Source organism: Symsagittifera roscoffensis, chromosome 1, assembly GCF_963678635.1.
Source record: "Symsagittifera roscoffensis chromosome 1, txSymRosc1.1, whole genome shotgun sequence".
Classification (NCBI taxonomy): domain Eukaryota; kingdom Metazoa; phylum Xenacoelomorpha; order Acoela; family Convolutidae; genus Symsagittifera; species Symsagittifera roscoffensis.
In genome coordinates, this window is record NC_087062.1 from 31727904 (window position 1) to 31741040 (window position 13137).

Here is a 13137-nt window from a genome sequence, read left to right on the forward strand (position 1 = left end):
TTCAATTTAGACCTCATAAAACTGAGAATGAGCTTAATTTAAACTTGATACAATAAATTCCAAAAATAGAGATCGAAACAAGAGATCGGAAAAAGATGCAATTAAGTTAACAGTGCAAAAACACAAAAAACGAACATAGTATCGAAATTTGATCACGTGTCTACAATTTTTAGGAAAAACTCAACAACAAATAATCGAGCTATTTCTGCCTGTGCTATTGTAGAAATGAACTAGAAATCTAGTTAAAAATGAAGAAAATGTAGAAATCTAGTTTAAAAATACTCTATTAAAAATGAAAAAAATTTTAATGAGATAAATGAACTTTTACCTGGTTTGTAAGTAGAAAGCTGAGCGAAAAGAGTTGAGTCACCGAATCAAGCCTAGTAGCGGTCGCCGGAAGTTACGACAAAGCGACCGATTCAGCAGTGTAGACTCCCTAGCATTATCATCACAATTACCATGGAGGTGTCTCCTACCGAAGAGCTACACCAGACATTGCGCGAAGCCCAAACGGGAGATGAGAAGGATAAACTTATACCAGGGTCCACTGTAGCACATCGGAACAAACGATACCTTACACACGGATACTCGCTCGACTGATATTCTTATTAATTCTATATAGAACTAAGTCTGATTAAATATTGCTCTCATGTTCCTATGAATTTTGAGTATTAAATTAGTTTTTATTACTTTTACTGCTTGGGAGAGGGGATGGTGGGGGGTTTCATTTTTGTCCAAAAACACTTTGGTAACAAATTTGTTCCAGGTAAAATCCAAGAATTTGGGTGCGATAGATGACTTTATTTGGAGATTTGCCATAAAATATAAAGAATTCAATTTCATGCAGTCTTACAAAACAAAAACGTAACCCTTTGTACACGGCAAGAAATCACCTGCTTCGTGTGACTTTCCTTAAACATTAACAATTTCGTTTACTTTTAAATTTCCACTGTAAAAATTGACTCACAAAATGCTCGAAGTTAATTGAGTTTTTTTAACCTGATGGACCATCAATTGTTACAAAATGCTGATGCGAGAAAAATTTATCTTGGATTCGATTAACGGTAACTGAACAAGTCAGTCAAAGTCGTCAACCAAATTGAACAATTGACACTTTTCAGTAGGCAGGGTTGGTAATTTAAAATTTCAAACGTCATTACTAATATGATAAACATTTAAAAAACGAAAACAATTTCGGATCGAATTCTGCTTATATTAATGCAACTTTTTCTAACTTTTTTTGAGATCATTATCATAGATCGAATCATTAACGACAGTGTCAGTTTTATCAGCTGCTTGGCTATTCATCTTAGTTTAAGATTGAAATCAAAAGAACGGAATTACAGATTTTTTTTGTTACGATATGAAAACTCAAACTTTCTGAATTCATAAAACTATTATCACACATTTTGACTCAAAAAGTTTTGCACATTGAAATGGAATGGGAAATGTTTTTCCAAAATTATGGAATTTAAGGATTATCAATTTTTTTTGCTACGCAAATGTTTCGATATAGATTTTTTCGATATATTTTCTTTGCTACGCAAATAGATTTTTTCGATATATTGGAACTGTGTTACAAGACTTTCTATCCGTAGTTGAAAATATCAAACTCTTGAGTTTTGTATTTTCTAGGTTTTGTTCGAAAGTGTATTACGCAACGATTGTTTTCATGCAAAAAATCCAGAGTTTGGGTCCAATAGGTGAGTTCATTTGGTGATTTGCCATAAAATGTAAAAGTTCAATTTCATACAGACTTATATTACAAGCACATGGCATGAATTTTTCTGCTTCGTGTGAAGAATCTTATAGTTGAAATTTGACAGATATGAGATTTTTGAAGAATTGTCTGTTTTTTGACAGACTGAGTTGTATATTTTCAAATAAAAAATAGTGTGATTTCGCGCAATGCATTTTTGACATGATAAGTATGTTCCTTTTTCTCTGGAATGGTACGACAATATATTTGCGTTATTATTGAAATGTACGATGATATTTTTACATACTTTGGAAATATTTGACGATAAACCTTAGTTGAATGTCTTCCATTTTTGAGTATTGTTTTTTCGTTTGTTGTGCGAAAACACAATTATCAAGGAGTTTATTCAAAAAATAAAACCCAAACATTGTGAAACAGATCGAAAAAAAATCGTCATAAAAATCAAATATAAACTTCACGCAGATTTATAATATTAAGAAGTAACCATTTGAGAAATTCTGCTTCTTGAGACAAATTTTTCTTGACCTGTATTTTCACAGGTTTAAATTTATTTAGCGAAATACAAATTTTAAGTGTGGTTTCGCGCAAAACAGTCAACTAACTTTTTTCTTTTTTTTTTGTGACTGTAGAGTTTGAGTATGCTGAAAATTTGTGTGCTGAAATTGTTTTTTTTTCAAAAACTTTGTTTGAGCTTAGAAGTAGCTTTGTGAACGTTTTTTTGAATAACTAAAATTGAAGTGTCTGAAAAAAATCAAGAAATGTGCGCAATTTTTCTCAAATTTTTTTGTTTAATTTTTTACATATCTCGCTTTTTTGCATCGGTAATTTTACCTGACTATTTAAATGTGGAATAGACAAAAAGTATTCTTACTCAGAATTATATATTTTTTGTTTGCTTCTGCCATGCGTACCTTACTAATCCACTTATTCAATTCTGTTCACTTAAATATTGAACTATATTCTTTTTTTGAGAAATAAGATCAGAGTGGAAAGTTTTCAGCACCCATCAATCGAGAGCATTAAGCTTTTCAGTATTTTGTTTTTACATTCAGTTCTTAATCAGAAGATAATAATTTTATTCGCAATGCATAGTTAGTCTTGCTATATTTCACAGCTAAAAATTTCAATACCTCCTTCAAGTAAACCCAAATCACTCTTCTATAGTTTATGAGTTAAACTGTTCTTTCAATCCATGTGAGTTTTTCATATTATCATGTTTGTCGTACCATGTATGAGTCACCAGTCGTCGCCCTTCAGATTGGCTTCCACAAACTTCACCTGGAAGTATAGTCAAAAGCGTGCAATAGGATGGTTGGAAAATAGTTTCGGCAAGGCGGTTTTTGTTCATTAATTGTTGCTTTCGCTCTTCCTACACACACCCATAAGAAAAAAATTTGAATTCTTACGAAGAATTATCGCATCAGGGAGAAGCGTTGATTGAATGTTCCTACTGTCTTTTAATGTCAATGGAGTAGTGTTTATTTAAGTTAAGTCAATGGAGTAGTGTTTATAGAAAAGTGTTAAGTTTTTTTAAAAAAAATGAAAAAAAAAATCTTAATTTTTTTCGACGATTTTTTTTCTGAAAATTATCCCACACTCAATTTATGAAACTCAAAGTGATATATTTTGCATATAGCAAAGTATTGAATACACCAAATAGCGTGCCTCAATTCAATTTGGAACAACTTGGAAGACAGGTTCAATCTCCTCTTGCGCGTCAATAATACGAAATAGATAGAGCGTTATTTGTCCCAAATTGGTCAAATTGACAATTTTTAAACTCTCATTACTTTACAAAACTAATCACAGGTAAAGTACTTTTTGAAATTTGACCTCAAGACAAAAATAGTTTTCGGAATGTTTAAAAAAATTGTCAAAAGCTGCTAGTTAGAGAGTCAAAATTTGTCTGGAGAAAAAAAACCACCCCGAGCAATAGCACAAATAAAAATAACTTGAATTCTGAACAAAATCCATTATAACAGTTTAGTAGCAAATGTTTTTCTTTATACAATTGGTACTAAATTTCACTTTTTGTCTAATTTTAACCGAAGTTAGATATTGGTCAGAAGAGCAAAAGCAACTAAAAATAATATAAATTACTAATGCTTTAACGTAACTTTATTACTAATGGTACCTTCTTGGCCAGTCGTTGTTTTTTCTCCCGCCAGAAGGAGACGCAGACTTGAGAGGTGGTGACGAAGACGAGGAAAGCCACGAAACAACCCGCGAAGATCACCACCAGAACTGCATTCCGCAACATCCACGTCTTATCCCTAGAGAGAACTTTTGTAGATTCTGGTTATTAACTTGTTTTTTTTTCAAATCTGTGACCAGAAAACTGGCAAACTACAAAAACAGGGAGCTTTTCAGCAAACACCACACTTGGTAACTGACTTTCTCGAGGTCTATTTTATTGATAGGGGGTTTTGAAGTTTAAAATTGCGTGTCAAACAAACCAGGCAAGAATTCTTTTATGTTTTGTATGCGCGAAGGCTTTTTATAGGATGACTCAATCTGCATTTTTTTTAAAACGAGGCACTCTTAGCCTTATTTTTCTAGACCACGATATCATAACTCACACGTTGGAAGGCGGCACATCTAAAGAAAAAATTTGTTGAAAATTGCAAGCTGAAATAAAATGATAAAACGATATTGATTTTTTTTAGTCTGAAATGAAAACATCCAGTTGATATAGTCCAGCAGCAAGTTGCTATAGTTTTATCAAATGAGGTTAATAATTAAGGTATCTGCGAATCGCAAAGGATATATGAAAAGCTATCAGGCCTGTCAGAGCAATATGTCTTTGAAGGTTCCGAAATCATTTTTGCTATAGAGAAAACCGTTAAGCTATTGTGACAAAATATATGATAGAAGTATAGTTGGTATGTGTAGAGATTGTAATTTATGAACTGAGTTGACGAACCGACTATGACCTCCAACCGGAGAAAGACGGGACACTGACGGAGGAGATTGTTTGTGACCTGCCACGCGATGTAGCGACTCACGCTTCGACTCTCTGTCTCCCCCTCTCCCTCCCCTTCCCCTACTTCCTCCCCAGGGGGTCCAGTGATATTGAGGAGGAATCGAACGAAGACGGCGTCCACTCCGAATCCCTTGTCCACGAACTCTACCACTCGACAGTGTGTGGAAGTGTTGGGGTAAATTACCGCCTCTGTTACCTGAAAATTACCCAATCGGTCAAAACTTTAAGCTGTTTGTAACAGATAAATTAAAAACACTCTCAGCGGCACGAAGTGGATTAACTAAAGTTTCATGGGAGAAAATTAAAATTATCAGGTCTATGCATATACACATAATTAAATTAGAACAGTCCTCCACTTTCTTAAAATTTTGTATTAACATTTGGTTATATCAGTCTTTATTTGAAAATGTTAATTTCAACGCCATAGTTTATATAAGCTTCCCTCCTGTTCGATCTTGGCGATGGCCTTCTGGCTTTTGGCGGAGTGCAGGTCCTCGTACCACACTCCAAAAGGGGAGAAGCGCTCGTTCAGCTTACCCTCCAGCTCCATCTGATACCACAACACTTCACCTATGAACAGGGATTGATCAAACAAAAATCAAAGGGGCTATGATCACAATGACTAACGGACTGAATGCGCGAAACATGTTGCAGTTTGGCCAATCATATTTCAGAAATCTAAAAAATAAGCCGGAAAACATCAAATTTGAAAAATTGAAGAATTTTGATGGGATGAAAGTTTTGGCGCATTCGCTCTTTCTGTCATTAGAAAATTTCCTATACAGGCTATTTTCATGAAAAAAGGAGGAAAAGGACATTTTGCGCGAAAACTTTCAAGCTTCCAGCCTTCCTTAAACTGTCCAGAACTGATTGACTTTCACTCTTATTTAATTCAAAATATCCAGGGGTTCCAAGAAAAATAAAGACTCATTTTCATTGTCACCGAATCACACAAGCTCTCGAAATTCTAAAAAAAAAATTGCGTATCATACAATTCCGTGCAAAATAAAAATGTTAATTTTAAAATTTTATACAATTCCATGGACAAAAATGTATGAAAATGTCATGACAAGTATTTTTCTATACTACGAATTGTACGATAAAAATATCTTATACTATGGAACTGTTTTATAAACCTTAGTTGAGTTTCTTAAAATTTCCGAGTATTGGTTTTTTTCTGCGTTGTGTCAAAAAACACAAAACCCAATCATTTTTTTCATAAAAGAAATACAGTATTTTAATGTAATAGATAAAGGGCTTTTAGAGATTTGCCATTTAATTTCAAAAATTCAAAAAAACTAGGTTTCAAGGAGATCAATAATATAAAAACGTTACCATTTGTACATTGCTTAAGCTTCTTGATAAAAATCTGATATTGAAAAACAGAGAGACAAAAAAATTTAGACAGATTTAAAATTATCTTCCCAAAAACAAAAAAATGTGGCTTTGTGCATAGCGCTCATTCCTTTTTATCGCGTATGTGAAGAAACTGCATCTGGACTACGTCTTGGACAAAAGGTTACAATTTTGTTTGCAGAAGTTACTTCTTTCCAAAAATAGTATGTTTGAGCTTAGAAATAATTTCACGACAAAAATATGAACGAAAATTTGTTTTCCTCAAGTTCAAAGTACTATTTTACATGGAAAAAGGCTAAGAATTTTGGAAATTTGACGTTTTGACACTCAAATTGCTCTAAGAAATCTTTGTTTGAAAGTCATTCAAAATTACCAGAAAACAATGTTTCTGAATGGCTTCTGGAAAATATTTTAGGTCTAAAATCTATCATTCAATATTCATTGGGATATTATATGTCAATTTGACAATTGATAACTATCTTAGACGACTTCAACTTTTCATATGAAATCAGGCAAACTCCGGGAAAGAAGGTGAAACTTAAATCGCATCAAATACAAAATGGAAAAAAAAGTAAAGCTGAAATAACTTTCACGTGCAACCAACGAATTGAAACAACTCAAATTACATTTAAATACAAGGGCTCAGTACATTGTCTAAACTAGGAAAGAATACACCATTTGTTCTTTCTATGGGATGGTGAAGAATTTTTTCCCCCGATTAATGAAATACTTTTTGATGACCAGGAAGCTTCATGACCGTTCAACACATTAAAAAAAAAATTGTAGAAAACTTTATTTAACTGATGCTAATTTTCTGTTCCATAAAATTTTTCGGGTTTTACCCGGTTTCATGATGTTTCCTAAAAACCTGTAACATCAATTCATATTGGCTTTGTGCAATTCGGTCAATTTAAAATTCGGTCAATTTAAAACAAATCAATAACTTTTTGAAAATCCGCCCTCTTCGAAAAATTCGAGATCCACCCCTGCTAGGCACCATAGGGGGAGAGTTAAGAAGATCCCTTCTTTTGTTTAGCCTCCTTTTGTTTTTTTTTGTTTAGAAAACAAGTAGTTTTGTGTTTTTTATACATCTGAAGGTTCAAAGGGTGTGCACTCACTTCTCAAAATTGTATACTCACCGTGAATACTGCCGACGCTAAGCAAGAAAAAGCCTAAAGTTGCATACATTTTTTTCTGCACAAAGTCTGAATTTTGAAAACGTTGGAAATTTTGTTTAGAAGTACACGCTGAATATGCAAAGAGACGCACAAAAACTGAATCGGAACCAAAAGCAGATGCATTTAAATTTTCTAAATGTTTGAGAACACCGGTCATCTGAAGTAGACGGAAATAACGAAGACTTCGTTCAGAATCTTGGGAAAAAACAATTTGAAATGATATTAGATGAAAGTCTGTCAGACTGAATGCAGAACTCTATCTGGCAATCCTGAGAACCGCTAAAATGATATATATTTTTTATAATACAAAGTGGAAACTGAAATACCCGCCTCTTATCTGAAAATGCCACAACCGCAGATGTCCTAGGAATAAGTAAAAACGAAAAAAAAAGAAAAAGTTGAAGAAAAAGTAAAAAGAAGAAAATGAAAAACGGAAACAATATTAGAAAATATTTTATCCCGCCTCCGAAATATCTATGTAAAGATCCTCTACCCCGCTTGTAATTTTTAAAAAAATCGCTTATCACGGCGTAACGAGTACTCGTTTCTGATTGGCTAGTTTTCAAATTACGCAGTTAACATCCCCCGCCCATAGAAACGCTTTATATGCGAATGTTAGTGCAATCCGTGATTTTTGATTTGAATTTGATTGCTCACTGCAGGGGTGGGCCTAAGATTATTGCGAGGGGAAGTGGTTTTCCATGAAAAAACTGGAACTACCGATCTTTTCAATAGGTCAACCAAAATGATTTTCCAAGCTCCATTAAAACACTAGAAAGAACCTCCTTCGAACCATTTGCTGCCGACTTCGACACTGAATGAGCTCAAAAATAAATAGAATTGTGTTGATATTTCAACCAGTATCCTCCCATGTGGCTAAAATGTGGATCGAACCCGTCGTACCGTCAGAGCTAAGTTTTTGGCCCTTTATTTGACATCAAAGCACAAAAAAATTGAAAAACCAAATATGAGCTAGATTTTTCAATTATAGTTTTTTTTTCGTTTTCGTAAGGAAAAATTTTGATACATTCAAAATTTTACCATTCATCTTATAATACTGATCATCACCAAGATTCCGAACACGGTTCCAAGACTTCCATTGCCCAAATTGTGACCATTATTGCATTTTTTAAGAACCAAAAATTAAGGGTAGCCAGTTGCTATCAAATAGCACCGAAAGTTCCGACGACAGCTATCCCGGGTTGACCTCTATACACCGAAAATGCTTATCATACAATTGCATTCAACAAAATTCATTATCATGCAATTCCATACATCAAGTGTATGGAGAAAATGCTTAACATACAATTTTGATACATTTTCTAAAATCAATAGAAATTAAAAATTAAACAATTTCTGGGGCTTTTTGAAAACAGTTCATCAACAGACTGGTAACGGAAAAAACTGACTTTGAATTTTTTGACAAAAAATGCTTACCATACAATTTCCATATATGATAATTGTATGACAAGCATTTTCACCATAAGGGATAATTTTTTCAAATTTTTTTAAAAAAATCTGTTAATGAAAATTTCAAGTGAGTTATGAAGTGAGTTCTGAAGGATGAGAACAAATTGCGAAAACAAATCGGTTCGAATCCAAGAAAAGGAGAAGCAACCAAGAACGAAAAAATAGAAATTTCGTTTAATTTTTTTCTCTCAAAAATGGTTTGATGTGAGTGACTTTTTCTGGAATCTGTCACCATTTAGCAATTTTAAGATTTCCAATTAGGTACTAATGCCTTATAATTAAGTAAATTACTTGTTTTTCATAGAAAAAAATCAAATATGAAAAAAATTATTGGGAAATTTTCTTTTTTTTTAAGCAAACAAAATTTACATTTTACAATTCCATACCCAAACGTTATATCTGTGATTTTTGCGATTTCTGAAAAGTTTTTCGAAATCTTTGCAAAGAAAACCTTTTCTGAATGTTTTAACTTTCTTGTTCGGAGAAGGCTCCAGCAGAAGCTTAGGCACTGGCTAACCTCACCTAATTGACACCTAAAACAATTTTTTGTCTCTGTAAATCAGAAAAACAGTACGAGGCCAAACTGTGTATTTTGTGAATTGTAAGCGGGATTCCGCAACAAGGACGCTCCCTTTGTTCTTCTTTTGTTCTTTCATTTCCTTTGATTGATCCAACAAAATTTAAACATGTTTACAGACTCGTTTCTGGAATCCAGGAACATATAGACACAAAATTGTGCGCCTATCCTATCAATTTGGCCTCGTAGTGAACCTAAGTCGGTTGTCGTAAAAGGGAAATTTCATCATGAGTTCGTCCAAAAGGCAAAAAATTCAAACCTGGATTTTTTATTGAAGGAGTTTTTTTTAATATCGGTTAAAAGAATTTCATTGTAATCTGTCACTCAACAACTCCATCTGAATTCATTTTTCGTAGGAATTGTTGTGTGAAAACCAGCACCGAAACATACCGGAAAACAAAATTCCACCACTTTAAGGTGTCAAAATATAATGAAATTTTCACTGCTTGTTGAATATATATTTTTTCAAACCTGGTGCATAATTAAGGTTATTGATTTTATATACCATGTCGCAAGTCTTTAAATTGCTTTTATGAGTTCGAATTCAAGACAAATCAGGAAAATCCCAAATAAAAAACTCCTTATTAGTTTCAAAAATAATTTTAATGAAACGGCATTTTTTTCTGGAATTTCGATTAAACATGGATTATAACCCCAAAACATTTTATGTTGAAACAAGCTAATGTAATTGATTAGAAATGGTTATAATAGATTTTTTTTCAGAGATTATGGATACCCGCATTAATAATCGATTATATTAGGATTTTAGAACCAGTCTTGAAAAAATTGAGAAAAAATCGATTATTTATATCCGAATTTCTAATTTATTTGTGTTGGCAGAAAAAAATCAATTATGATAGATTATAATTGTATATAATCTCTTTTATATGTCTCTTTGGTCTTCAACCTTCCACATGAATCGTTTATTTTTATGCTTTTCGTAGACGTTGGTTTAAATGAAAAATGGGAAAAAATTTTTGAACAGTTTTCAAATCAATTCAAATTTATAACGTTCTTTTTTTTCTTTATTTTTGATTATACTTGTTTCATGATGCTTTTTTAAAGTTTTTTTGACCACCAAAATATCAGCACACTGCTTTCATTTCATGATTTAAATAGATGAGTTATATTTCACCTACCGCGGAATTCTTTCAACTATTATAAAGGGATCTTTATGAAACTTTTGTTTCGTGGTAAAACTTTGTGTTCAGATGAATCAAAGAGTGTCAAGAGAGTCACTTTTAGAGATTTTTGAAAAAAAAGTTATATTCTATTATTATAGATTATAATTGATTATAAGAGCTTATAAAAGATTATAAGAAAGTTTCGGGAAAAGTGATATCAATGTTTTAAAATGTCATGAAAATTGTTATCATTATACTGGATAATAAATCGCTTAAGCATCTAAATTTGGCGCTTACAATTAATTATAATTTTGATGAAAGTACAATTATGAATGTAATATAATCGATTAATTTATCTTTTTACTGAGTGCGGGTAAGCATTGATTTTCTTAAACTCTCCCTTTTGTTTAGTGCAGTTGCTACATTTTACATTTCATAAACTTTCACATTGCACACAATTTCATATTTTAAGTATTCCATATTTTCAATTAGGTAGTTGAACTTTTTAGTTAACTGTTTTTTTAGCATCGTCTTGGTAAAAAATCCCGGCATTTGCCCACTGCCCCCAGTTCCTTCTCCCCATTTTGCAACCCCCCCACACCCCCCCCCCCACTTCGCAACCCCCCAGTGCCCCATATCCAGTTTACCTCCCCCAAACACTTTTTCAATTTGGCAGTTTAACAGTTTCTTTAAATGTTTTTGTTATCATCGCCATGTTAAAAAATCGCCAATCGCCCAGTGCTCCCCTTCGCGTTTAAGTAAAGGTGGTTGATTGGTTGAAACTGGTAGAACGGGAGGGGGTAATTATCGGTAGAAGGGGGATGTTTCAACGGGGGGAGGGGGATTGACTCAACGTTAACTCCACCAACTCTTTTAAACCCCCTCCCAGTTTCCCCCTCCCAATTTGCCGCCCCCAGTTTCCCCTCTCCAGTTTACCCCCACCCCAGTTGACTGAAATTAAAACTATTAGAAAAGGGGTTAAAATGGGGAAGGTGGATAAAGAGGTACAGATAACACTGGGTAGCTCCCCCGTTCAATAATAAAAACTCATGGAGGTGAGGGTAGATGGGGTAAATTGAAAACAGGGGTGCATGGGTAAGCAGAAAAGCAACAGCCAAAAAAAGGCAGAAAAAAAACATGATTTTGTGAATTGATTCCGTTTTCTAATTTCATATTGTTTAATTTTTAGTTCAAAATATATCTTGGATTCGTCATAGTTTTGTAAGAAAGTGCAACAAACCGAGTAAACATTTTGTTTGCAGAAAAAAATTCATTCTCGTGGATTTATAATGCGAAAAAAATCAATTGTAATGGAACAAAAATGGATGATAATGGATTAATTTGTGTATGAGCAAAATCAGAAACAATCCATGGAAAAAAGAGTTTAAGTTTTGAAACTGGCATCGAGGGGCGGATCTACGATTTTCTCAAGGGGCGGATTTTCCAAAAATTTGATAAGTTTGACGACATTTTATAGGTCGACCAAATTGATTTTCCGAGCTCCCCAAGCGCCGCAAAACTTTTGGTAAAAAATTTCTGCGCGGCAGGCCAAAATTTGAAAAAACAGGCCAAAAAGAGGCATTTTTAGGCCTTTTTTTGGAAAGTTTCGACCAAAAAAGTGCGCTTTTTCGGCGCGCGCTCCCACCTCAAAATTAGTATATATTGGCGCCGAAGGCCTTTTTAGAAATTCTTACGGGTCTTTCACCAAATATGGAATTCTCAAAATAGTGCAAAGAGGGGAACCTTTGGGTCGGCAAGGGGTCTAATCCTTGAGGGAGGGAAGCGTCCGCCACAACCCCTTCCCATCCCCAGCATCCCCAGGTGAAATCACAGGTGAAATGTTTTGTTTTTAAATTTTCAGCTCAAGACAACAATATCTCTTAGATGGTGTCTAAAATATCGAAAATTGACTGAATAAAAAATAAACACCCCAATCATAAATATTAATTGCTTGCTTTCTTCGGAAATTGGAACGATAAACTAAAAATAAAACTTCTCTCATCGACAAAAAGCGCACTAAACAACTAAAGGTTATTGTAACAGAAATGACAAAAAACTCTTTTCGCTACAATTATTTTTTCGGCTTTTATAAATTTGGAATTAGATATTTATGCTTCAAATATCAAAACTTTCACCTTTAATTAGTTTTCATCTTAGTAATATCTGTATTATCTCGAACAATTTTTTATTCCTGCAAAAAAAGCTGTATGCTAAGCTCCGAAATAAAGCTGGAGGTTGTTAGTACGAGAGCTAAAAAGATCATGTTAAGTGAGGAGCTGATAGATCTCTGAAACACTCTGCTCCTGTCTGTGTTTCTGGTCTCTGTGCAGAAAAAGCTAGTGTTAGAGGCAGATCTCGGGTTGTTTTTGAGAGGAAATGGTTTTCAAACAAACAAAAACTTTGTTGGCCTATTTTTTGATATCCGAGATCTCTCAAAACACTGCAAAAACATTATTTTCACTACAAAAACACTATCTTCTGCGCCGCTGGCAAATTCAAAATAACAGGCCGAATACAACGTATATAAGCATTTTTTGATGAAAACATTGTTTTTTTTCGGCGCGCGCTTCATCCTAAAAAAATTCATATTAGTATTTATTGGAGTCGGTCATCCAAAAATGTATATCGCGCAGAAGACTCTTTGGATAATCATTCGGTCGAATCCCTGAGAGGATTTAAATTCACTGCTATTTAAATCTGCTACCGCCTAATTTTTATTCTTATTTTTT

General features: G+C 33.6%; 1 protein-coding gene across 1 annotated transcript; it reads right to left on the bottom strand.

The window, feature by feature from the left end:
* Positions 1–2803: 2803 nt before the first annotated feature.
* LOC134856539 (uncharacterized) lies at positions 2804–7345 on the bottom strand. Its single transcript, XM_063872811.1, has 6 exons — positions 7199–7345; positions 5145–5273; positions 4644–4898; positions 4300–4318; positions 3855–3993; positions 2804–2998 (listed from the first exon to the last, which is right to left on the bottom strand). The coding sequence occupies exons 1-6, from the start codon at positions 7245–7247 to the stop codon at positions 2957–2959; spliced, it is 633 nt and encodes a 210-aa protein (XP_063728881.1). The 5' UTR covers positions 7248–7345; the 3' UTR covers positions 2804–2956.
* Between the last annotated feature and the right edge of the window lie 5792 nt (positions 7346–13137).

Excerpts from the sequence above, each read along its gene's own strand:
- LOC134856539 (XM_063872811.1), bottom strand. The coding sequence starts at position 7,247 with ATGTATGCAACTTTAGGCTTTTTCTTGCTTAGCGTCGGCAGTATTCAC. Across the intron at positions 4,899-5,144 it reads CGCCAAGATCGAACAGGAGG|TAACAGAGGCGGTAATTTAC; the intron begins GAAGCTTATATA and ends GTAATTTTCAGG. Across the intron at positions 2,999-3,854 it reads AACAACGACTGGCCAAGAAG|GTGAAGTTTGTGGAAGCCAA; the intron begins GTACCATTAGTA and ends CTATACTTCCAG.